Source organism: Lithobates pipiens, unplaced genomic scaffold (genome assembly GCF_037356315.1).
Source record: "Lithobates pipiens isolate NorthernLeopardFrog02 unplaced genomic scaffold, aLitPip1_a1.2 Scaffold_368, whole genome shotgun sequence".
Taxonomy (NCBI): domain Eukaryota; kingdom Metazoa; phylum Chordata; class Amphibia; order Anura; family Ranidae; genus Lithobates; species Lithobates pipiens.
The window spans coordinates 6,239-31,029 of record NW_027507824.1 but is presented as its reverse complement, the minus strand read 5'-3'; the positions used below and the strand labels follow the sequence as shown (position 1 = coordinate 31,029).

Sequence of the window (24,791 nt, the reverse complement as noted above, 5' to 3'; positions counted from 1 at the left end):
GGGGGTACAGAATATAGTGATTGGGGGGATGGGGATACAGAATATAGTGATTGGGGGGATGGGGGTACAGAATATAGTGATTGGGGGATACAGAATATAGTGATTGGGGGATGGGGGTACATAATATAGTGATTGGGGGGGATGGGAGTACAGAATATAGTGATTGGGGGGATGGGGGTACAGAATATAGTGATTGGGGGGATGGGGGGGTACAGAATATAGTGATTGGGGGGTACAGAATATAGTGATTGGGGGGATGGGGGTACATAATATAGTGATTGGGGGGATGGGGGGTACAGAATATAGTGATTGGGGGGATGGGGGTACAGAATATAGTGATTGGAGGGTACAGAATATAGTGAGTGGGGGGATGGGGGTACAGAATATAGTGATTGGGGGATGGGGGTACAGAATATAGTGATTGGGGGGATGGGGGTACAGAATATAGTGATTGGGGGGATGGGGGTACAGAATATAGTGATTGGAGGGTACAGAATATAGTGGTTGGGGGGATGGGGTACAGAATATAGTGATTGGGGGGATGGGGGTACAGAATATAGTGATTGGAGGGTACAGAATATAGTGGTGGGGGGATGGGGGTACAGAATATAGTGATTGGGGGGGATGGGGGTACCAGAATATAGTGATTGGGGGGTGGGGTACAGAATATAGTGATTGGGGGGATGGGGGTACAAGAATATAGTGATTGGAGGGTACAGAATATAGTGGTTGTGTGGGGTGGGGGGGTACAGAATATAGTGATTGGGGGGATGGGGGTACAGATTATAGTGATTGGGGGATGGGGGTACAGATATAGTGATTGGGGGGATGGGGGTACAGAATATAGTGATGGGGGGATACAGAATATAGTGATTGGGGGGATGGGGGGTACAGAATATAGTGAGTGGGGGGATGGGGGTACAGAATATAGTGATTGGGGGGTACAGAATATAGTGATTGGGGGATACAGAATATAGTGAGTGGGGGGATGGGGGTACAGAATATAGTGATTGGGGGGTACAGAATATAGTGATTGGGGGATGGGGGTACAGAATATAGTGATTGGGGGATGGGGGTACAGAATATAGTGAGTGGGGGATGGGGTACAGAATATAGTGATTGGGGGTACAGAATATAGTGATTGGGGGTGGGGGTACAGAATATAGTGATTGGGGGATGGGGGTACAGAATATAGTGAGTGGGGGGATGGGGGTACAGAATATAGTGATTGGGGGGTACAGAATATAGTGATTGGGGGATACAGAATATAGTGAGTGGGGGGATGGGGGTACAGAATATAGTGATTGGGGGGTACAGAATATAGTGATTGGGGGGATGGGGGTACAGAATATAGTGATTGGGGGATGGGGGTACAGAATATAGTGAGTGGGGGGATGGGGGTACAGAATATAGTGATTGGGGGGTACAGAATATAGTGATTGGGGGGATGGGGGTACAGAATATAGTGATTGGGGGATGGGGGGTACAGAATATAGTGAGTGGGGGGATGGGGGTACAGAATATAGTGATTGGGGGGTACAGAATATAGTGATTGGGGGATACAGAATATAGTGAGTGGGGGGATGGGGGTACAGAATATAGTGATTGGGGGGTACAGAATATAGTGAGTGGGGGGATGGGGGGTACAGAATATAGTGATTGGGGGGATGGGGGTACAGAATATAGTGATTGGGGGGATGGGGGTACAGAATATAGTGATTGGGGGGATGGGGGTACAGAATATAGTGATTGGGGGGTACAGAATATAGTGATTGGGGGGATGGGGGTACAGAATATAGTGATTGGGGGGATGGGGGGTACAGAATATAGTGAGTGGGGGGATGGGGGTACAGAATATAGTGATTGGGGGGTACAGAATATAGTGATTGGGGGATACAGAATATAGTGAGTGGGGGGATGGGGGTACAGAATATAGTGATTGGGGGGATGGGGGTACAGAATATAGTGATTGGGGGGATGGGGGTACAGAATATAGTGAGTGGGGGATGGGGGGTACAGAATATAGTGATTGGGGGGATGGGGGTACAGAATATAGTGATTGGGGGGATGGGGGTACAGAATATAGTGATGGGGGGTACAGAACACAAGGGGTACCTAGCGCCCTTCCCCCGGGGGGGGTTCATATAGGGCATGTCAGTGTTGTGTTGGTGTGATTCGGGTGCGGTGACTGCTGGCGACTCTCACTAACCTCCCCCGTCTGACTGATCGACCTTTTACTATTCTCTCCTCTGCTGCACAGGATCGAAGCAGCACCACAGGCTCCCAGAGTATGTATCTCCCTCCTGTATACCCCACCCCACTAGGCCTGTATACCCCCGCACTTCACCTCCCCCCACCCTGCCTGTATACCCCTCACTTCTTCACCCCCCCACCCTGCCTGTATACCCCCCACTTCACCCCCCCCCCCCACCCTGCCTATATACCCCCCACTTCTTCACATCCTGCCGGTATCTCCCTCCTATATACCTCAATCTTATCCTGTCCTTTATATCCTTCTATTCCTCCGTCCCGTACTGTATCCCTCTCTAATCCATCATGTATCCCTCTCTACTCGGTCCCGTATCCCTCTCTACTCCATCCCGTATCCCCCTCTGTCCCGTCCCGTATCCCTCTCTATTCCGTCCCGTATCCCCCTCTGTCCCATCCCGTATCCCCCTCTACTCTGTCCCGTATCCCCCTCTCTACTCCGTCCCGTATCCCCCTCTGTCCCGTCCCGTATCCTCCTCTACTCCGTCCCGTATCCTCCTCTACTCCGTCCCGTATCCCCCTCTACTCCGTCCCGTATCCCCCTCTACGCTGTCCCGTATCCCCCTCTACTCCGTCCCGTATCTCCCTCTACTCCGTCCCGTATCCCCCTCTGTCCCGGCCCATATCCCCCTCTACTTTGTCCCGTATCCCCCTCTACTTCGTCCCGTATCCCCCTCTACTTCGTCCCGTATCCCCCTCTACTCCATCCCGTATCCCCCTCTACTCCGTCCCGTATCCCCCTCTACTCCGTCCCGTATCCTCCTCTACTCCGTCCCGTACCTGTATCCCCCTCTACTCCGTCCCGTATCCTCCTCTACTCCGTCCCATACCTGTATCCCCCTCTACTCCGTCCCGTATCTCCCTCTACTCCGTCCCGTATCTCCCTCTACTCCGTCCCGTATCCCCCTCTGTCCCGGCCCATATCCCCCTCTACTTCGTCCCGTATCCCCCTCTACTTCGTCCCGTATCCCCCTCTACTTTGTCCCGTATCCCCCTCTACTCCATCCCGTATCCCCCTCTACTCCGTCCCGTATCCCCCTCTACTCCGTCCCGTATCCCCCTCTACTCCGTCCCGTCCTGTATCCCCCTCTACTCCGTCCCGTATCCCCCTCTACTCCGTCCCGTATCCCCCTCTACTCCGTCCCGTATCCCCCTCTACTCCGTCCCGTATCCCCCTCTACTCCTTCCCGTATCCCCCTCTACTCCGTCCCGTATCCCCCTCTACTCCGTCCCGTATCCCCCTCTACTCCGTCCCGTATCCCCCTTTACTCCGTCCCCTGTCCCCCTCTACTCCGTCCCGTATCCCCCTCTACTCCGTCCCCTGTCCCCCTCTACTCTGTCCCGTATCCCCCTCTACTCCGTCCCCTGTCCCCCTCTACTCCGTCCTGTATCCCCCTCTACTCCGTCCCCTGTCCCCCTCTACTCCGTCCTGTATCCCCCTTTACTCCGTCCCCTGTCCCCCTCTACTCCGTCCCGTATCCCTCTTTACTCCGTCCCCTGTCCCCCTCTACTCCATCCTGTATCCCCCTCTACTCCGTCCCCTGTCCCCCTCTACTCTGTCCCGTATCCCCCTCTACTCCGTCCCCTGTCCCCCTCTACTCCGTCCTGTATCCCCCTTCACTCCGTCCCCTGTCCCCCTCTACTCCGTCCCGTATCCCTCTTTACTCCGTCCCCTGTCCCCCTCTACTCCATCCTGTATCCCCCTCTACTCCGTCCCCTGTCCCCCTCTACTCCATCCTGTATCCCCCTCTACTCCGTCCCCTGTCCCCCTCTACTCTGTCCTGTATCCCCCTCTACTCCGTCCCCTGTCCCCCTCTACTCCTCTTGTGTGCATGGTGTTGTGGCGCAGTGTTTGGGAATGATTTTGCACTGTTAATGATTTTGGTGCCTCTAACGATCCTCCTCTCTTCCTTCCTTTAAGCTCGGGAAGACATAGTACTTAGTTATGAATCCGTTGCACAGATGGAAGGTAGGTGGCGCTATCAGAGTCTCCGTACATCTATAATATGTGGCCCTTCAGTGCTGGAAGCTTTGAGATTCCCAAGTTTTATCTCCGATGTCCCTCATCTCAGGACTTTCTCTCCTCAGTTCATTACGCTCGTCCGATCATCATCCTGGGTCCCGGCAAGGATCGAGTCAACGATGATCTTCTTTCTGAGTTTCCCGATAAGTTCGGCTCGTGTGTCCCACGTGAGTATTTCATGGTGGCTTTCATTCCTTCCAATACATCATGACCACAATTATCCCTTCCTATCCAACTGTCCGTCCTAAATATAGAGCCGTCTATCCAACTGTCCGTCCTAAATATAGAGCCATCTATCCAACTGTCCGTCCTAAATATAGAGCCGTCTATCCAACTGTCCGTCCTAAATATAGAGCCATCTATCCAACTGTCCGTCCTAAATATAGAGCCGTCTATCCAACTGTCCGTCCTAAATATAGAGCCGTCTATCCAACTGTCCGTCCTAAATATAGAACCATCTATCCAACTGTCCCTCCTAAATATAGAGCCATCTATCCAACTGTCCATCCTAAATATAGAGCCGTCTATCCAACTGTCCATCCTAAATATAGAGCCATCTATCCAACTGTCCGTCCTAAATATAGAGCCGTCTATCCAACTGTCCGTCCTAAATATAGAACCATCTATCCAACTGTCCATCCTAAATATAGAGCCATCTATCCTACTGTCCATCCTAAATATAGAGCCATCTATCCAACTGTCCGTCCTAAATATAGAGCCATCTATCCTACTGTCCATCCTAAATATAGAGCCATCTATCCAACTGTCCATCCTAAATATAGAGCCATCTATCCAACTGTCCATCCTAAATATAGAGCCGTCTATCCAACTGTCCATCCTAAATATAGAACCATCTATCCAACTGTCCGTCCTAAATATAGAGCCGTCTATCCAACTGTCCGTCCTAAATATAGAGCCGTCTATCCAACTGTCCATCCTAAATATAGAGCCATCTATCCAACTGTCCATCCTAAATATAGAGCCGTCTATCCAACTGTCCATCCTAAATATAGAACCATCTATCCAACTGTCCGTCCTAAATATAGAGACATCTATCCAACTGTCCGTCCTAAATATAGAGCCGTCTATCCAACTGTCCGTCCTAAATATAGAGCCATTTATCCTACTGTCCGTCCTAAATATAGAGCCGTCTATCCAACTGTCCATCCTAAATATAGAGCCGTCTATCCAACTGTCCGTCCTAAATATAGAGACATCTATCCAACTGTCCGTCCTAAATATAGAGCCGTCTATCCAACTGTCCATCCTAAATATAGAGCCATCTATCCAACTGTCCATCCTAAATATAGAGCCGTCTATCCAACTGTCCATCCTAAATATAGAACCATCTATCCAACTGTCCATCCTAAATATAGAGCCGTCTATCCAACTGTCCGTCCTAAATATAGAGACATCTATCCAACTGTCCGTCCTAAATATAGAGCCATCTATCTAACTGTCCATCCTAAATATAGAGCCATCTATCCAACTGTCCATCCTAAATATAGAGCCGTCTATCCAACTGTCCATCCTAAATATAGAACCATCTATCCAACTGTCCATCCTAAATATAGAGCCGTCTATCCAACTGTCCGTCCTAAATATAGAGCCGTCTATCCAACTGTCCGTCCTAAATATAGAACCATCTATCCAACTGTCCATCCTAAATATAGAGCCATCTATCCTACTGTCCATCCTAAATATAGAGCCATCTATCCAACTGTCCGTCCTAAATATAGAGCCATCTATCCTACTGTCCATCCTAAATATAGAGCCATCTATCCAACTGTCCATCCTAAATATAGAGCCATCTATCCAACTGTCCATCCTAAATATAGAGCCGTCTATCCAACTGTCCATCCTAAATATAGAACCATCTATCCAACTGTCCGTCCTAAATATAGAGCCGTCTATCCAACTGTCCGTCCTAAATATAGAGCCGTCTATCCAACTGTCCATCCTAAATATAGAGCCATCTATCCTACTGTCCATCCTAAATATAGAGACATCTATCCAACTGTCCATCCTAAATATAGAGCCGTCTATCCAACTGTCCATCCTAAATATAGAGACATCTATCCAACTGTCCATCCTAAATATAGAGCCGTCTATCCAACTGTCCATCCTAAATATAGAGCCGTCTATCCAACTGTCCATCCTAAATATAGAGCCATCTATCCAACTGTCCATCCTAAATATAGAGCCGTCTATCCAACTGTCCATCCTAAATATAGAGCCGTCTATCCAACTGTCCATCCTAAATATAGAGACATCTATCCAACTGTCCGTCCTAAATATAGAGACATCTATCCAACTGTCCGTCCTAAATATAGAGCCGTCTATCCAACTGTCCGTCCTAAATATAGAGCCATTTATCCTACTGTCCGTCCTAAATATAGAGCCGTCTATCCAACTGTCCATCCTAAATATAGAGCCGTCTATCCAACTGTCCGTCCTAAATATAGAGACATCTATCCAACTGTCCGTCCTAAATATAGAGCCGTCTATCCAACTGTCCATCCTAAATATAGAGCCGTCTATCCAACTGTCCATCCTAAATATAGAGCCGTCTATCCAACTGTCCGTCCTAAATATAGAGACATCTATCCAACTGTCCGTCCTAAATATAGAGCCCTCTATCCAACTGTCCGTCCTAAATATAGAGCCATTTATCCTACTGTCCGTCCTAAATATAGAGCCGTCTATCCAACTGTCCATCCTAAATATAGAGCCGTCTATCCAACTGTCCGTCCTAAATATAGAGACATCTATCCAACTGTCCGTCCTAAATATAGAGCCGTCTATCCAACTGTCCATCCTAAATATAGAGCCGTCTATCCAACTGTCCATCCTAAATATAGAGCCGTCTATCCAACTGTCCGTCCTAAATATAGAGCCATCTATCCAACTGTCTGTCCTAAATATAGAGACATCTATCCAACTGTCCGTCCTAAATATAGAGCCGTCTATCCAACTGTCCATCCTAAATATAGAGCCGTCTATCCAACTGTCCATCCTAAATATAGAGACATCTATCCAACTGTCCGTCCTAAATATAGAGCCATTTATCCAACTGTCCATCCTAAATATAGAGCCATTTATCCAACTGTCCATCCTAAATATAGAGCCATTTATCCAACTGTCCATCCTAAATATAGAGCCGTCTATCCAACTGTCCATCCTAAATATAGAGCCGTCTATCCAACTGTCCATCCTAAATATAGAGCCGTCTATCCAACTGTCCGTCCTAAATATAGAGCCGTCTATCCAACTGTCCATCCTAAATATAGAGCCGTCTATCCAACTGTCCGTCCTAAATATAGAGCCATCTATCCAACTGTCCATCCTAAATATAGAGCCGTCTATCCAACTGTCCATCCTAAATATAGAGCCATCTATCCAACTGTCCATCCTAAATATAGAGCCGTCTATCCAACTGTCCATCCTAAATATAGAGACATCTATCCAACTGTCCGTCCTAAATATAGAGCCGTCTATCCAACTGTCCATCCTAAATATAGAGACATCTATCCAACTGTCCGTCCTAAATATAGAGCCGTCTATCCAACTGTCCATCCTAAATATAGAGCCGTCTATCCAACTGTCCATCCAAAATATAGAGCCGTCTATCCAACTGTCCATCCAAAATATAGAGCCGTCTATCCAACTGTCCATCCTAAATATAGAGACATCTATCCAACTGTCCATCCTAAATATAGAGACATCTATCCAACTGTCCGTCCTAAATATAGAGACATCTATCCAACTGTCCATCCTAAATATAGAACCATCTATCCAACTGTCCATCCTAAATATAGAGACATCTATCCAACTGTCCGTCCTAAATATAGAGACATCTATCCAACTGTCCATCCTAAATATAGAACCATCTATCCAACTGTCCGTCCTAAATATAGAGCCGTCTATCCAACTGTCCATCCTAAATATAGAGACATCTATCCAACTGTCCGTCCTAAATATAGAGCCATCTATCCAACTGTCCGTCCTAAATATAGAGCCGTCTATCCAACTGTCCGTCCTAAATATAGAACCATTTATCCAACTGTCCATCCTAAATATAGAGCCGTCTATCCAACTGTCCGTCCTAAATATAGAACCATTTATCCAACTGTCCGTCCTAAATATAGAGCCATCTATCCAACTGTCCATCCTAAATATAGAGCCGTCTATCCAACTGTCCATCCTAAATATAGAGCCATTTATCCAACTGTCCATCCAAAATATAGAACCATCTATCCAACTGTCCGTCCTAAATATAGAACCATCTATCCAACTGTCCGTCCTAAATATAGAGCCATCTATCCAACTGTCCGTCCTAAATATAGAGCCGTCTATCCAACTGTCCGTCCTAAATATAGAGCCGTCTATCCAACTGTCCGTCCTAAATATAGAACCATTTATCCAAGTGTCCATCCTAAATATAGAGCCATCTATCCAACTGTCCATCCTAAATATAGAACCATTTATCCAACTGTCCATCCTAAATATAGAGCCGTCTATCCAACTGTCCATCCTAAATATAGAGCCATCTATCCAACTGTCCGTCCTAAATATAGAGCCGTCTATCCAACTGTCCGTCCTAAATATAGAACCATCTATCCAACTGTCCGTCCTAAATATAGAGCCGTCTATCCAACTGTCCGTCCTAAATATAGAACCATTTATCCAAGTGTCCGTCCTAAATATAGAGCCATCTATCCAACTGTCCATCCTAAATATAGAGCCATTTATCCAACTGTCCATCCAAAATATAGAACCATCTATCCTACTGTCCATCCTAAATATAGAGCCATTTATCCAACTGTCCATCCTAAATATAGAGACATCTATCCAACTGTCCATCCTAAATATAGAACCATTTATCCAACTGTCCGTCCTAAATATAGAGCCATCTATCCAACTGTCCATCCTAAATATAGAACCGTCTATCCAACTGTCCATCCTAAATATAGAGCCGTCTATCCAACTGTCCATCCTAAATATAGAACCATCTATCCTACTGTCCATCCTAAATATAGAACCATCTATCCAACTGTCCATCCTAAATATAGAGACATCTATCCAACTGTCCATCCTAAATATAGAACCATCTATCCAACTGTCCGTCCTAAATATAGAGCCGTCTATCCAACTGTCCATCCTAAATATAGAACCATCTATCCAACTGTCCATCCTAAATATAGAGACATCTATCCAACTGTCCATCCTAAATATAGAGACATCTATCCAACTGTCCGTCCTAAATATAGAGCCGTCTATCCAACTGTCCATCCTAAATATAGAGCCGTCTATCCAACTGTCCATCCTAAATATAGAGCCGTCTATCCAACTGTCCATCCTAAATATAGAGACATCTATCCAACTGTCCATCCTAAATATAGAACCATTTATCCAACTGTCCGTCCTAAATATAGAGCCATCTATCCAACTGTCCATCCTAAATATAGAGCCATCTATCCAACTGTCCATCCTAAATATAGAACCATCTATCCAACTGTCCATCCTAAATATAGAGCCATCTATCCAACTGTCCATCCTAAATATAGAGACATCTATCCAACTGTCCATCCTAAATATAGAGACATCTATCCTACTGTCCATCCTAAATATAGAGCCACCTATCCAACTGTCCGTCCTAAATATAGAGCCGTCTATCCAACTGTCCATCCTAAATATAGAACCATTTATACAACTGTCCATCCCAAATATAGAGCCATCTATCCAACTGTCCATCCTAAATATAGAACCATTTATCCAACTGTCCATCCTAAATATAGAACCATTTATCCAACTGTCCATCCTAAATATAGAGCCATCTATCCAACTGTCCATCCTAAATATAGAGCCATCTATCCAACTGTCCATCCTAAATATAGAGACATCTATCCAACTGTCCATCCTAAATATAGAGCCATCTATCCAACTGTCCATCCTAAATATAGAGACATCTATCCAACTGTCCGTCCTAAATATAGAGCCATCTATCCAACTGTCCGTCCTAAATATAGAGCCATCTATCCAACTGTCCGTCCTAAATATAGAGCCGTCTATCCAACTGTCCGTCCTAAATATAGAGCCATCTATCCAACTGTCCGTCCTAAATATAGAGCCATCTATCCAACTGTCCGTCCTAAATATAGAACCATCTATCCAACTGTCCATCCTAAATATAGAACCATCTATCCAACTGTCCGTCCTAAATATGGAACCATCTATCCAACTGTCCCTCCTAAATATAGAACCATTTATCCAACTGTCCATCCTAAATATAGAACCATCTATCCAACTGTCCGTCCTAAATATAGAGCCATTTATCCAACTGTTCGTCCTAAATATAGAACCATCTATCCAACTGTCCGTCCTAAATATAGAGCCATTTATCCAACTGTCCATCCTAAATATAGAGCCATTTATACAACTGTCCATCCCAAATATAGAACCATTTATCCAACTGTCTGTCCTAAATATAGAACCATCTATCCAACTGTCCGTCCTAAATATAGAACCATCTATCCTACTGTCCGTCCTAAATATAGAACCATCTATCCTACTGTCCGTCCTAAATATAGAGCCGTCTATCCAACTGTCCATCCTAAATATAGAACCATCTATCCAACTGTCCATCCTAAATATAGAGCCGTCTATCCAACTGTCCATCCTAAATATAGAGCCGTCTATCCAACTGTCCGTCCTAAATATAGAACCATCTATCCAACTGTCCATCCTAAATATAGAGACATCTATCCAACTGTCCATCCTAAATATAGAGCCATCTATCCAACTGTCCATCCTAAATATAGAGACATCTATCCAACTGTCCATCCTAAATATAGAGCCATCTATCCAACTGTCCATCCTAAATATAGAACCATCTATCCAACTGTCCGTCCTAAATATAGAACCATCTATCCAACTGTCCGTCCTAAATATAGAGCCATCTATCCAACTGTCCGTCCTAAATATAGAGCCATCTATCCAACTGTCCATCCTAAATATAGAACCATCTATCCAACTGTCCATCCTAAATATAGAACCATCTATCCAACTGTCCATCCTAAATATAGAACCATCTATCCAACTGTCCGTCCTAAATATGGAACCATCTATCCAACTGTCCCTCCTAAATATAGAACCATTTATCCAACTGTCCATCCTAAATATAGAACCATCTATCCAACTGTCCGTCCTAAATATAGAGCCATTTATCCAACTGTTCGTCCTAAATATAGAACCATCTATCCAACTGTCCGTCCTAAATATAGAGCCATTTATCCAACTGTCCGTCCTAAATATAGAACCATCTATCCAACTGTCCATCCTAAATATAGAGCCATTTATACAACTGTCCATCCCAAATATAGAACCATCTATCCAACTGTCTGTCCTAAATATAGAACCATCTATCCAACTGTCCATCCTAAAAATAGGACCATTTATCCAACTGTCCATCCAGAGCCTCTGGTTTATAGACCAGATACATCCTAAATATAGGACCATTTATCCAAGCATCCTTCATAGTTACAGAGGAGTAATATATCTACCCACCTGAGGTCTGGGAAGTATGTTACCCGCAGGATAACCCGGTGAAAATACACGGAAAAGTCTGATGAAAAAGCTGCATTCGTTTTTTCCCAAAGAACTAACAGGCGGCACTATATGGCGTTTTTTTTCTTGGGCTCAGATGCACAGGACTAACAGGCGGCACTATATGGCGTTTTTTTTCTTGGGCTCAGATACACAGGACTAACAGGCGGCACTATATGGAGTTTTTTTTCTTGGGCTCAGATACACAGGACTAACAGGCGGCACTATATGGAGTTTTTTTTCTTGGGCTCAGATACACAGGACTAACAGGCGGCACTATAAGGCGGGTTTTTTTCTTGGGCTCAGATACACAGAACTAACAGGCAGCACTATATGGCGTTTTTTTTCTTGGGCTGAGATACACAGAACTAACAGGCGGCACTATATGGCGTTTTTTTTTCTTGGGCTCAGATACACAGGACTAACAGGCGGCACTATATGGCGTTTTTTTCTTGGGCTCAGATACACAGGACTAACAGGCGGCACTATATGGCGGGTTTTTTTCTTGGGCTCAGATACACAGGACTAACAGGCGGCACTATATGGTGTTTTTTTTTCTTGGGCTCAGATACACAGGACTAACAGGCGGCACTATATGGCGTTTTTTTTTCTTGGGCTCAGATACACAGGACTAACAGGCGGCACTATATGGCGTTTTATTTTCTTGGGCTCAGATACACAGGACTAACAGGCGGCACTATATGGCGGGTTTTTTTCTTGGGCTCAGATACACAGGACTAACAGGCGGCACTATATGGTGGGTTTTTTTCTTGGGCTCAGATACAAAGAACTAACAGGCGGCATTATATGGCGTTTTTTTTTCTTGGGCTCAGATACAAAGAACTAACAGGCGGCACTATATGGCTTTTTTCTTTTTTCTTGGGCTCAGATACACAGGACTAACAGGCGGCACTATATGGTGTTTTTTTTTCTTGGGCTCAGATACACAGGACTAACAGGCGGCACTATATGGCGTTTTTTTCTTGGGCTCAGATACACAGGACTAACAGGCGGCACTATATGGCGTTTTTTTCTTGGGCTCAGATACACAGAACTAACAGGCGGCACTATATGGAGTTTTTTTTCTTGGGCTCAGATACACAGAACTAACAGGCGGCACTATATGGCGTTTTTTTTCTTGGGCTCAGATACACAGGACTAACAGGCGGCACTATGTGGCGTTTTTTTCTTGGGCTCAGATACACAGGACTAACAGGCGGCACTGTATGGCGTTTTTTTTCTTGGGCTCAGATACACAGGACTAACAGGCGGCACTATATGGCGTTTTTTTCTTGGGCTCAGATACAAAGAACTAACAGGCGGCACTATATGGCGTTTTTTTTCTTGGGCTCAGATACACAGGACTAACAGGCGGCACTATATGGCGTTTTTTTTTTTGGGCTCAGATACACAGGACTAACAGGCGGCACTATATGGCGTTTTTTTTTCTTGGGCTCAGATACACAGGACTAACAGGCGGCACTATATGGCGGTTTTTTTTCTTGGGCTCAGATACACAGGACTAACAGGCAGCACTATATGGCGGTTTTTTTCTTGGGCTCAGATACACAGGACTAACAAGCGGCACTATATGGCATTTTTTTTTTTGGGCTCAGATACACAGGACTAACAGGCGGCACTATATGGCGTTTTTTTTTCTTGGGCTCAGATACACAGGACTAACAGGCGGCACTATATGGCGGTTTTTTTTCTTGGGCTCAGATACACAGGACTAACAGGCAGCACTATATGGCGGTTTTTTTCTTGGGCTCAGATACACAGGACTAACAGGCGGCACTATATGGTGTTTTTTTTTCTTGGGCTCAGATACACAGGACTAACAGGCGGCACTATATGGCGTTTTTTTCTTGGGCTCAGATACACAGGACTAACAGGCGGCACTATATGGCGTTTTTTTCTTGGGCTCAGATACACAGAACTAACAGGCGGCACTATATGGAGTTTTTTTTCTTGGGCTCAGATACACAGAACTAACAGGCGGCACTATATGGCGTTTTTTTTCTTGGGCTCAGATACACAGGACTAACAGGCGGCACTATGTGGCGTTTTTTTCTTGGGCTCAGATACACAGGACTAACAGGCGGCACTATATGGCGTTTTTTTTCTTGGGCTCAGATACACAGGACTAACAGGCGGCACTATATGGCGTTTTTTTCTTGGGCTCAGATACAAAGAACTAACAGGCGGCACTATATGGCGTTTTTTTTCTTGGGCTCAGATACACAGGACTAACAGGCGGCACTATATGGCGTTTTTTTTTTTGGGCTCAGATACACAGGACTAACAGGCGGCACTATATGGCGTTTTTTTTTCTTGGGCTCAGATACACAGGACTAACAGGCGGCACTATATGGCGGTTTTTTTTCTTGGGCTCAGATACACAGGACTAACAGGCAGCACTATATGGCGGTTTTTTTCTTGGGCTCAGATACACAGGACTAACAGGCGGCATTATATGGCGGTTTTTTCTTGGGCTCAGATACACAGGACTGTCCAACTGTCCATCCAGAGCCTCTGGTTTATAGACCGGATACATCCTAAATATAGGACCATTTATCCAAGCATCCTTCATAGTTACAGAGGAGTAATATATCTACCCACCCGAGGTCTGGGAAGTATGTTACCCGCAGGATAACCCGGTGAAAATACACGGAAAAGTCTGATGAAAAAGCTGCATTCGTTTTTTCCCAAAGAACTAACAAGCGGCACTATATGGCGTTTTTTTTTTCTTGGGCTCAGATACACAGGACTAACAGGCGGCACTATATGGCGTTTTTTTCTTGGGCTCAGATACACAGGACTAACAGGCGGCACTATATGGCGTTTTTTCTTGAGCTAAGATACACAGGACTAACAGGCGGCACTATATGGCGGTTTTTTCTTGGGCTCAGATACACAGGACTAACAGGCGGCACTATATGGCGTTTTTTTTCTTGGGCTCAGATACACAGGACTAACAGGCGGCACTATATGGAGTTTTTTTTCTTGGGCTCAGATACACAGGACTAACAGGCGGCACTATATGGAGTTTTTTTTCTTGGGCTCAGATACACAGGACTAACAGGCGGCACTATAAGGCGGGTTTTTTTCTTGGGCTCAGATACACAGAACTAACAGGCAGCACTATATGGCATTTTTTTTCTTGGGCTGAGATACACAGAACTAACAGGCGGCACTATATGGCGGTTTTTTTTCTTGGGCTCAGATACACAGGACTAACAGGCGGCACTATATGGCGTTTTTTTCTTGGGCTCAGATACACAGGACTAACAGGCGGCACTATATGGCGGGTTTTTTTCTTGGGCTCAGATACACAGGACTAACAGGCGGCACTATATGGCGTTTTTTTTTCTTGGGCTCAGATACACAGGACTAACAGGCGGCACTATATGGCGTTTTATTTTCTTGGGCTCAGATACACAGGACTAACAGGCGGCACTATATGGCGGGTTTTTTTCTTGGGCTCAGATACACAGGACTAACAGGCGGCACTATATGGTGGGTTTTTTTCTTGGGCTCAGATACAAAGAACTAACAGGCGGCATTATATGGCGTTTTTTTTTCTTGGGCTCAGATACAAAGAACTAACAGGCGGCACTATATGGCTTTTTTCTTTTTTCTTGGGCTCAGATACACAGGACTAACAGGCGGCACTATATGGTGTTTTTTTTTCTTGGGCTCAGATACACAGGACTAACAGGCGGCACTATATGGCGTTTTTTTCTTGGGCTCAGATACACAGGACTAACAGGCGGCACTATATGGCGTTTTTTTCTTGGGCTCAGATACACAGAACTAACAGGCGGCACTATATGGAGTTTTTTTTCTTGGGCTCAGATACACAGAACTAACAGGCGGCACTATATGGCGTTTTTTTTCTTGGGCTCAGATACACAGGACTAACAGGCGGCACTATGTGGCGTTTTTTTCTTGGGCTCAGATACACAGGACTAACAGGCGGCACTGTATGGCGTTTTTTTTCTTGGGCTCAGATACACAGGACTAACAGGCGGCACTATATGGCGTTTTTTTCTTGGGCTCAGATACAAAGAACTAACAGGCGGCACTATATGGCGTTTTTTTTCTTGGGCTCAGATACACAGGACTAACAGGCGGCACTATATGGCGTTTTTTTTTTTGGGCTCAGATACACAGGACTAACAGGCGGCACTATATGGCGTTTTTTTTTCTTGGGCTCAGATACACAGGACTAACAGGCGGCACTATATGGCGTTTTTTTTTCTTGGGCTCAGATACACAGGACTAACAGGCAGCACTATATGGCGGTTTTTTTCTTGGGCTCAGATACACAGGACTAACAGGCGGCACTATATGGTGTTTTTTTTTCTTGGGCTCAGATACACAGGACTAACAGGCGGCACTATATGGCGTTTTTTTCTTGGGCTCAGATACACAGGACTAACAGGCGGCACTATATGGCGTTTTTTTCTTGGGCTCAGATACACAGAACTAACAGGCGGCACTATATGGAGTTTTTTTTCTTGGGCTCAGATACACAGAACTAACAGGCGGCACTATATGGCGTTTTTTTTCTTGGGCTCAGATACACAGGACTAACAGGCGGCACTATGTGGCGTTTTTTTCTTGGGCTCAGATACACAGGACTAACAGGCGGCACTATATGGCGTTTTTTTTCTTGGGCTCAGATACACAGGACTAACAGGCGGCACTATATGGCGTTTTTTTCTTGGGCTCAGATACAAAGAACTAACAGGCGGCACTATATGGCGTTTTTTTTCTTGGGCTCAGATACACAGGACTAACAGGCGGCACTATATGGCGTTTTTTTTTTTGGGCTCAGATACACAGGACTAACAGGCGGCACTATATGGCGTTTTTTTTTCTTGGGCTCAGATACACAGGACTAACAGGCGGCACTATATGGCGGTTTTTTTTCTTGGGCTCAGATACACAGGACTAACAGGCAGCACTATATGGCGGTTTTTTTCTTGGGCTCAGATACACAGGACTAACAGGCGGCATTATATGGCGGTTTTTTCTTGGGCTCAGATACACAGGACTGTCCAACTGTCCATCCAGAGCCTCTGGTTTATAGACCGGATACATCCTAAATATAGGACCATTTATCCAAGCATCCTTCATAGTTACAGAGGAGTAATATATCTACCCACCCGAGGTCTGGGAAGTATGTTACCCGCAGGATAACCCGGTGAAAATACACGGAAAAGTCTGATGAAAAAGCTGCATTCGTTTTTTCCCAAAGAACTAACAAGCGGCACTATATGGCGTTTTTTTTTTCTTGGGCTCAGATACACAGGACTAACAGGCGGCACTATATGGCGTTTTTTTCTTGGGCTCAGATACACAGGACTAACAGGCGGCACTATATGGCGTTTTTTCTTGAGCTAAGATACACAGGACTAACAGGCGGCACTATATGGCGGTTTTTTCTTGGGCTCAGATACACAGGACTAACAGGCGGCACTATATGGCGTTTTTTCTTGAGCTAAGATACACAGGACTAACAGGCGGCACTATATGGCGGTTTTTTTCTTGGGCTCAGATACACAGGACTAACAGGCAGCACTATATGGCGTTTTTTCTTGAGCTAAGATACACAGGGCTCGGGATTAATACTTTTATTAGAAGAAAACATTGCACTAGACAGGAGAGGAAATCTGTGCTTTGTAAATACTGCAAGTCATCAATTATTTCTGATCACTAATGAAGATCAATATAAACCAGGTTGGGTCATCACAGCCTGAATAGGGTTCTGAAGACCCCTTTGCCATCGGCTCCCTATTGTGGCTTCTGAACCGCCTCGGCCCCTCTATATTGCGCCCCACCCAGTCTCACTCCCTAGCGGTCTGAGATCGGGTACAACATCGTAGATCCCGGTCGTCTCCACATACCCCGCTAGCCCCCTTGTTCTGTAACCCTGAGTCCCCCCCCGGCCTGACTCCACTGTTATTTCAATGGTGGCTCAATAAGGGACTTCTTAGGACAGGAGACTATCTTGCCGGAGATCAACCATAACCCTTTGCCATATTTTAAAGACGTGTTTCAGGTGCCCTCTAGTGAATTGTTCAGGTATAGTCCGCTTATTTCTTCTGTGCGTTCTAAACGTCATTTGTTGGACCTCTTACACTGACAAATTTTGAACTCTTCTCAAACAAGCGTAGGGCCTCCTACGGGTATCTACGGCATACGCTACTTACTGAAGCGAATACTAAACTCCCGTACATGATTCTATGGGACCGGGACTTGAATACCACTTGTGAATGAACCGCTTAAGGACCGCCTCACGCCGATTGTACGCCGGCAGAATCTCGCGGCTGGGCACAATCACGGACCTGTACGTTGCTCTTTAAGTGCTCAGCCGTGGGTCGGGAGCTCTGTGACCGTGGCCGCGGGACCATCGGACCCGATCGCCGCTGGTGTCCCGCGATCGGGTCACAGAGCTGAAGAATGAGGAGAGGCCTCCCCGTGCTCCCTACTGAGCCTGTCACCGATCGTCTGTTCCCTTTTATAGGGAAAGACGATCAGTGACGTCACAAGCCAGGCCACGCCCCCCTACAATAAAAAAAAAAAAACACATAACGTCACACATAACCCCTCCTCCCCCTCTAGTGGTTAAAGCGGAGCTCCACCCTAAAGTGGACCTTCCGCTCATTGGAATCCTCCCCCCCCCCCTCCGGCGCCACAATTGGCACCTTTCAGGAGGGAGGGGGGTGCAGGTACCTGTACAGTACAGGTATCTGCACCCACTTCCGGCGTAGATTCTGCAGAAGCTACGCCCCTTTCCGCAGAATCTACGCCCCTTTCCGAAGGTCCCCCCGCTGCCTGCTGGGAAACACACGGATCCCAGAGACAGCGGGGACCATCCTTATTGTGCAGTGCGACTCGCGCATGCGCAGTAGGGAACGGGAAATGAAGCCGAAAGGCTCCACTTCCTGATTCCCATACCCAAGATGGCGGCAGGAGCACCCGAGAGACGATCGAGAGATCGGCTTCGGGTTCCGACATCGCGGGCGCGCTGGGCAGGTAAGTGTCATTATTTTAAAAGTCAGCAGCTGCTGTATTTGTAGCTGCTGGCTTTTTAAAAAAACAAACAAACGGCGGAACTCCCGGCGGACTCCCGCTTTAACCCCTTCACTGCCAGTGTCATTTACAAGGTAATCAGTGCATTTAAAGAGGAAGTAAACCCTGATGGGTGTTACTTCCTCTTTCATTCCCTGCAAAGGCAAAGCATAATGAACTACTATGCATCGCATCGCATCACATCGCATAGTAGTCCATTATGTGTCACTTACCTGACACAGGAGCCAGCGAAGTCACCGCTGTCCCCTGTAGTCCGGCGCATCCATCTTCTCGGTGGGTCTCGCAGCCCTGCCGCTGTCATTCGGCGAAGCCGCGATGACGTCACTCCCACGCATGCGCACGGGAGCCAAGACGCGCGGCATCTTCGTCATCGACGATGCCACGCTCAGTGCGCCTTGGTGCCTGTCTTCAGGCAAATATCTCCTAAACCGTATAGGTTTAGGAGATATTTCTTGGACCTACAGGTAAGCCCTAATCTAGGCTTACCTGTAGGTCAAAGTGGTTTGTAAGGGTTTACAACCACTTTAAATAGCACTGATTGCTGTATAAATGACAGTGGTCCCAAAAATGTGTCAAAAATGTCCGATGTGTCCGCCATAATGTCGCAGTCACAATAAAAATTGCTGATCGCCGCCATTACTAGTAAAAAAAAAAAAATTTATAAAAATGCTATAAAACTATCCCCTATTTTGTAAACGCTATAACTTTTGCGCAAACTAATCAATAATCGCTTATTGCTTTTTTTTTTTTTTTTTTTTTTTACCAAACATATGTAGAAGGATATGTATCGGCCTAAACTGAGGAAGAAAAAAAATTTTATATATTTTTTGGGGATATTTATTATATTTATTATAGCAAAAAGTAAAAAAATATTACAAAATTGTCGCTCTTTTTTTTTTGTTTATAGCGCATAAAAAATAAAAAACGCAGAGGTGATCAAATACCACCAAAAGAAAGCTCTATTTGTGGGGAAAAATAGGACGCAAGTTTTGTCTGGGAGCCACGTCACACGACAGTTGTCAGTTAAAGCGACGCAGCGCCGAATTGCAAAAGGGGGGGCCTGGTCCTTTGGCTGCAAATTGGTCCGGGGGCTTAAGTGGTTAAAGAGGAAGTAAACCCTGATGGGTGTTACTTCCTCTTTCATTCCCTGCAAAGGTAAAGCATAATAGACTACTATGCATCGCATCGCATCGCATCACATAGTAGCCCATTATGTGTCACTTACCTGACACAGGAGCCAGCGAAAGTCACCGCTGTCCCCTGTAGTCAGGAGCCTCCATCTTCTCGGTGGGGTCTCGCTGCTCCGCCGCTGTCATTCGGCGAAGCCGTGATGATGTCACTCCCGCGCCTGCGCACGGGAGCCACCACTCGCGGCATATTCGCCGTTGACTGCGGCGCTCGTAGACAGCGGTGCCTGTCTTTCGGCAAATATCTCCTAAACCGTATAGGTTTAGGAGATATTTCTTGGACCTACAGGTAAGCCTTAATCTAGGCCTTAATCTAGGCTTACCTGTAGGTCAAAGTTGGTTGTAAGGGTTTAAAACCACTTTAACTGACTGGCAAGATATTGCTTATGCTTTATCTAAAGTATCTATTAATACGACGCTAATTGAAGCTGATTATAAAACCCTCCTTCACTGGTCTTTAGTACCAACCCGGGTCACTAGGCTGCATCCATCTGCAACCCCCCCCCCATTTGCCTTAGACATTGTGGCCAGGTGGGTACAATGCCTCATATTTGGTGGCAGTGCCCGACTATCACCAGATTTTGGATTTGTGTATTCAACTTGGGAATTAATATCTGTAGATCCTCGTAAAAGGAGATTTTCCAAAAGCTTCCCGGAGGAGGTCCCTAAAAAAACTATCGATGAAGCTAATTATATACGTATTTTTAGCAGCCAGAATAACCACTGTGTTAGGAATCTTCCCTTGTGATCAGTCAAAACTCCAGATGTGTTGAGAAGCAGGCAATTTATTTCTGATGTGGCCCACAACAGAGAGACATGCTTACAGAACAAAAGCTGAAGAAAGATGTCTCCCGAAAAGAACGTGTCCCGCCTCCTCATACCCCACAAGAAAAAACACCTCTATGCTTCTATTGGCTGAGGGAACATAAATAACGTTGTCATGGTACAGGATGGTACTTTATTTACTATTCATGTTTCCTGTACATTCTTAGGCTATCATATTAAGTTAAATCTAATCATCCTACTTACTATGGAGTTAATTAAGACAAAACAATACAACAAGTTAATACAATAATGTGCTCAGAAGTAAGTTTTTTTAAAAATCAGTCTAAGGAATATTGTTTTTCTAATAGTCACACAATAAACATTTCAAACTTTTCTAACACATTGCTAAATCTATAGAGCATGAATGAATGCATGAATGATTTGTATAGCGCACAAAGTGAACTGAATCGCATCAAGGAGCTGTGCGGAGCTTTGTTGTCCACCTTCTAGAAGAGGAAGGTCTTGAGTTTTTTCCTGAAGACCTGGAGGTTTTCTTCCAAGCGGATGTTGGTCGGTAGAGTGTTCCATAGCCGAGGTCCTTGGACAGCGAATCTCCGATCCCCCTTAGATTTGTACCGGGATTTGGGAACGAGGAGGAGGTTTTCTTCCAGGCGGATGTTGGTTGGTAGAGCGTTCCATAGCCGAGGTCCTTGGACAGCGAATCTCCGATCCCCCTTAGATTTGTACCGGGATTTGGGAACGAGGAGGAGGTTTTCTTCCATGCGGATGTTGGTTGGTAGAGCGTTCCATAGCCGTGGTCCTTGGACAGCGAATCTCCGATCCCCCTTAGATTTGTACCGGGATTTGGGAACGAGGAGGAGGTTTTCTTCCATGCGGATGTTGGTTGGTAGAGCGTTCCATAGCCGTGGTCCTTGGACAGCGAATCTCCGATCCCCCTTAGATTTGTACCGGGATTTGGGAACGAGGAGGAGGTTTTCTTCCAGGCGGATGTTGGTTGGTAGAGCGTTCCATAGCCGAGGTCCTTGGACAGCGAATCTCCGATCCCCCTTAGATTTGTACCGGGATTTGGGAACGAGGAGGAGGTTTTCTTCCATGCGGATGTTGGTTGGTAGAGCGTTCCATAGCCGTGGTCCTTGGACAGCGAATCTCCGATCCCCCTTAGATTTGTACCGGGATTTGGGAACGAGGAGGAGGTTTTCTTCCAGGCGGATGTTGGTCGGTAGAGCGTTCCATAGCCGAGGTCCTTGGACAGCGAATCTCCGATCACCCTTAGATTTGTACCGGGATTTGGGAATGAGGAGGAGGTTTTCTTCCAGGCGGATGTTGGTTGGTAGAGCGTTCCATAGCCGTGGTCCTTGGACAGCGAATCTCCGATCCCCCTTAGATTTGTACCGGGATTTGGGAACGAGGAGGAGGTTTTCTTCCAGGCGGATGTTGGTTGGTAGAGCGTTCCATAGCCGAGGTCCTTGGACAGCGAATCTCCGATCACCCTTAGATTTGTACTGGGATTTGGGAACGAGGAGGAGGTTTTCTTCCATGTGGATGTTGGTTGGTAGAGCGTTCCATAGCCGAGGTCCTTGGACAGCGAATCTCCGATCACCCTTAGATTTGTACCGGGATTTGGGAACGAGGAGGAGGTTTTCTTCCAGGTGGATTTTGGTTGGTAGAGCGTTCCATAGCCCTGGTCCTTGGACAGCGAATCTCCGATCCCCCTTAGATTTGTACCGGGATTTGGGAACGAGGAGGAGGTTTTCTTCCATGCGGATTTTGGTTGGTAGAGCGTTCCATAGCCGTGGTCCTTGGACAGCGAATCTCCGATCCCCCTTAGATTTGTACCGGGATTTGGGAACGAGGAGGAGGTTTTCTTCCAGGCGGATTTTGGTCGGTAGAGCGTTCCATAGCCGTGGTCCTTGGACAGCGAATCTCCGATCCCCCTTAGATTTGTACCGGGATTTGGGAACGAGGAGGAGGTTTTCTTCCAGGTGGATTTTGGTCGGTAGAGCGTTCCATAGCCGTGGTCCTTGGACAGCGAATCTCCGATCCCCCTTAGATTTGTACCGGGATTTGGGAACGAGGAGGAGGTTTTCTTCCAGGCGGATGTTGGTCGGTAGAGCGTTCCATAGCCGAGGTCCTTGGACAGCGAATCTCCGATCCCCCTTAGATTTGTACCGGGATTTGGGAACGAGGAGGAGGTTTTCTTCCATGTGGATGTTGGTCGGTAGAGCGTTCCATAGCCGAGGTCCTTGGACAGCGAATCTCCGATCACCCTTAGATTTGTACCGGGATTTGGGAACGAGGAGGAGGTTTTCTTCCATGCGGATGTTGGTCGGTAGAGCGTTCCATAGCCGAGGTCCTTGGACAGCGAATCTCCGATCCCCCTTAGATTTGTACTGGGATTTGGGAACGATGAGGAGGTTTTGGTTAGAGGATCGGCTCGGCGTGTATGTTTTATTGATGGTTCCCCTCGATTCCGTGAAGAATAAGCGTAACTGGATCATGGTTGATGATGGGCTCACCTGTATCCTTCGCAACACCTACTAAGACATCTGATGGGATCTGTGGATACGATTTCTATCTGCACCCTAATGTGCCTCTGGCTGACCTTCTCTTTTTTATATAAAATATATGATTTTTTTTTTCTTTTCTCCTTTTAATTACTCGCTGTTTATCCGATATCCTTATAAATCCAGGATGTCTTGATAGTCCATATAATTCCATGTTGTTGATACTTCCGGGAAGGTCTCTTCCTGCCCCCCTCCCGTGTTTCCTCCCAGTACTACAGGTCGGAGTGGTTGGTTGGGACTCTACGTAGCTAGTCCCTAACGAATCAGAAACATTTCATGACCGTGCCTCCAGCGATTTATATCCTTCTATTTATTTCATCAACTTCACCAATATTTCCACCAAATATATTTCATATGGAAATTTCTCGGTTTAATGTTGTGAGGTGTATTTCTGCACATCCCGATGGAAGGACATTCGGATGGCTGCGCTTCACGTCACATTCATCAGCTTTCTTCATTGAATGTACTTCCTAAGACATTGTCTTGTTACTAATAGTAATAAAACATACTGAAAGTTTAAACATAACTCTGCAGGCTCTCTGACACCCCACAATCTAAAAACTGGCCTCCTCTTCCAGATACGACGCGCCCCAAGCGGGACTACGAGGTGGACGGCAGAGACTATCACTTTGTCTCCTCTCGGGAGAAGATGGAGAAGGACATTCAGAGTCACAAGTTTATTGAAGCCGGACAGTATAATGGTCACTTATATGGGACAAGCGTGCAGAGCGTCCGGGAGGTCGCAGAGCAGGTAGTAGTAAAATAGTCGATCCGCTTACACGTACCTATATGCCCGACTGCTAAGTATCCACCCTGTGAGTATCTCCCTCCTCGCCCTCTACACTCCTCACTACTACATCTCCATCCTGTGAGTATTTCCCTCCTCTCCCTCTACACTCCTCACTACTACATCTCCATCCTGTGAGTATCTCCCTCCTCTTCCTCTACACTCCTCACTACTACATCTCCATCCTGTGAGTATCTCCCTCCTCTCCCTCTACACTCCTCACTACTACATCTCCATCCTGTGAGTATCTCCCTCCTCTCCCTCTACACTCCTCACTGCTACATCTCCATCCTGTGAGTATCTCCCTCCTCTCCCTCTACACTCCTCACTACTACATCTCCATCCTGTGAGTATTTCCCTCCTCTCCCTCTACACTCCTCACTACTACATCTCCATCCTGTGAGTATCTCCCTCCTCTTCCTCCTCAATGCTACATCTCCACCCTCTTCCTCTACACTCCTCACTGC

The 24,791-nt window shown here is 46.1% G+C and overlaps 1 protein-coding gene across 1 annotated transcript; it reads left to right on the top strand.

Annotated features, from left to right (window-relative positions):
* The first annotated feature begins 2,157 nt into the window (after nt 1-2,157).
* Nucleotides 2,158-24,322, top strand: LOC143956452 (disks large homolog 4-like). Its single transcript, XM_077466635.1, has 4 exons — nt 2,158-2,288; nt 4,190-4,237; nt 4,357-4,458; nt 24,116-24,322. The coding sequence occupies exons 2-4, from the start codon at nt 4,231-4,233 to the stop codon at nt 24,301-24,303; spliced, it is 297 nt and encodes a 98-aa protein (XP_077322761.1). The 5' UTR covers nt 2,158-2,288; nt 4,190-4,230; the 3' UTR covers nt 24,304-24,322.
* Nucleotides 24,323-24,791: the final 469 nt, after the last annotated feature.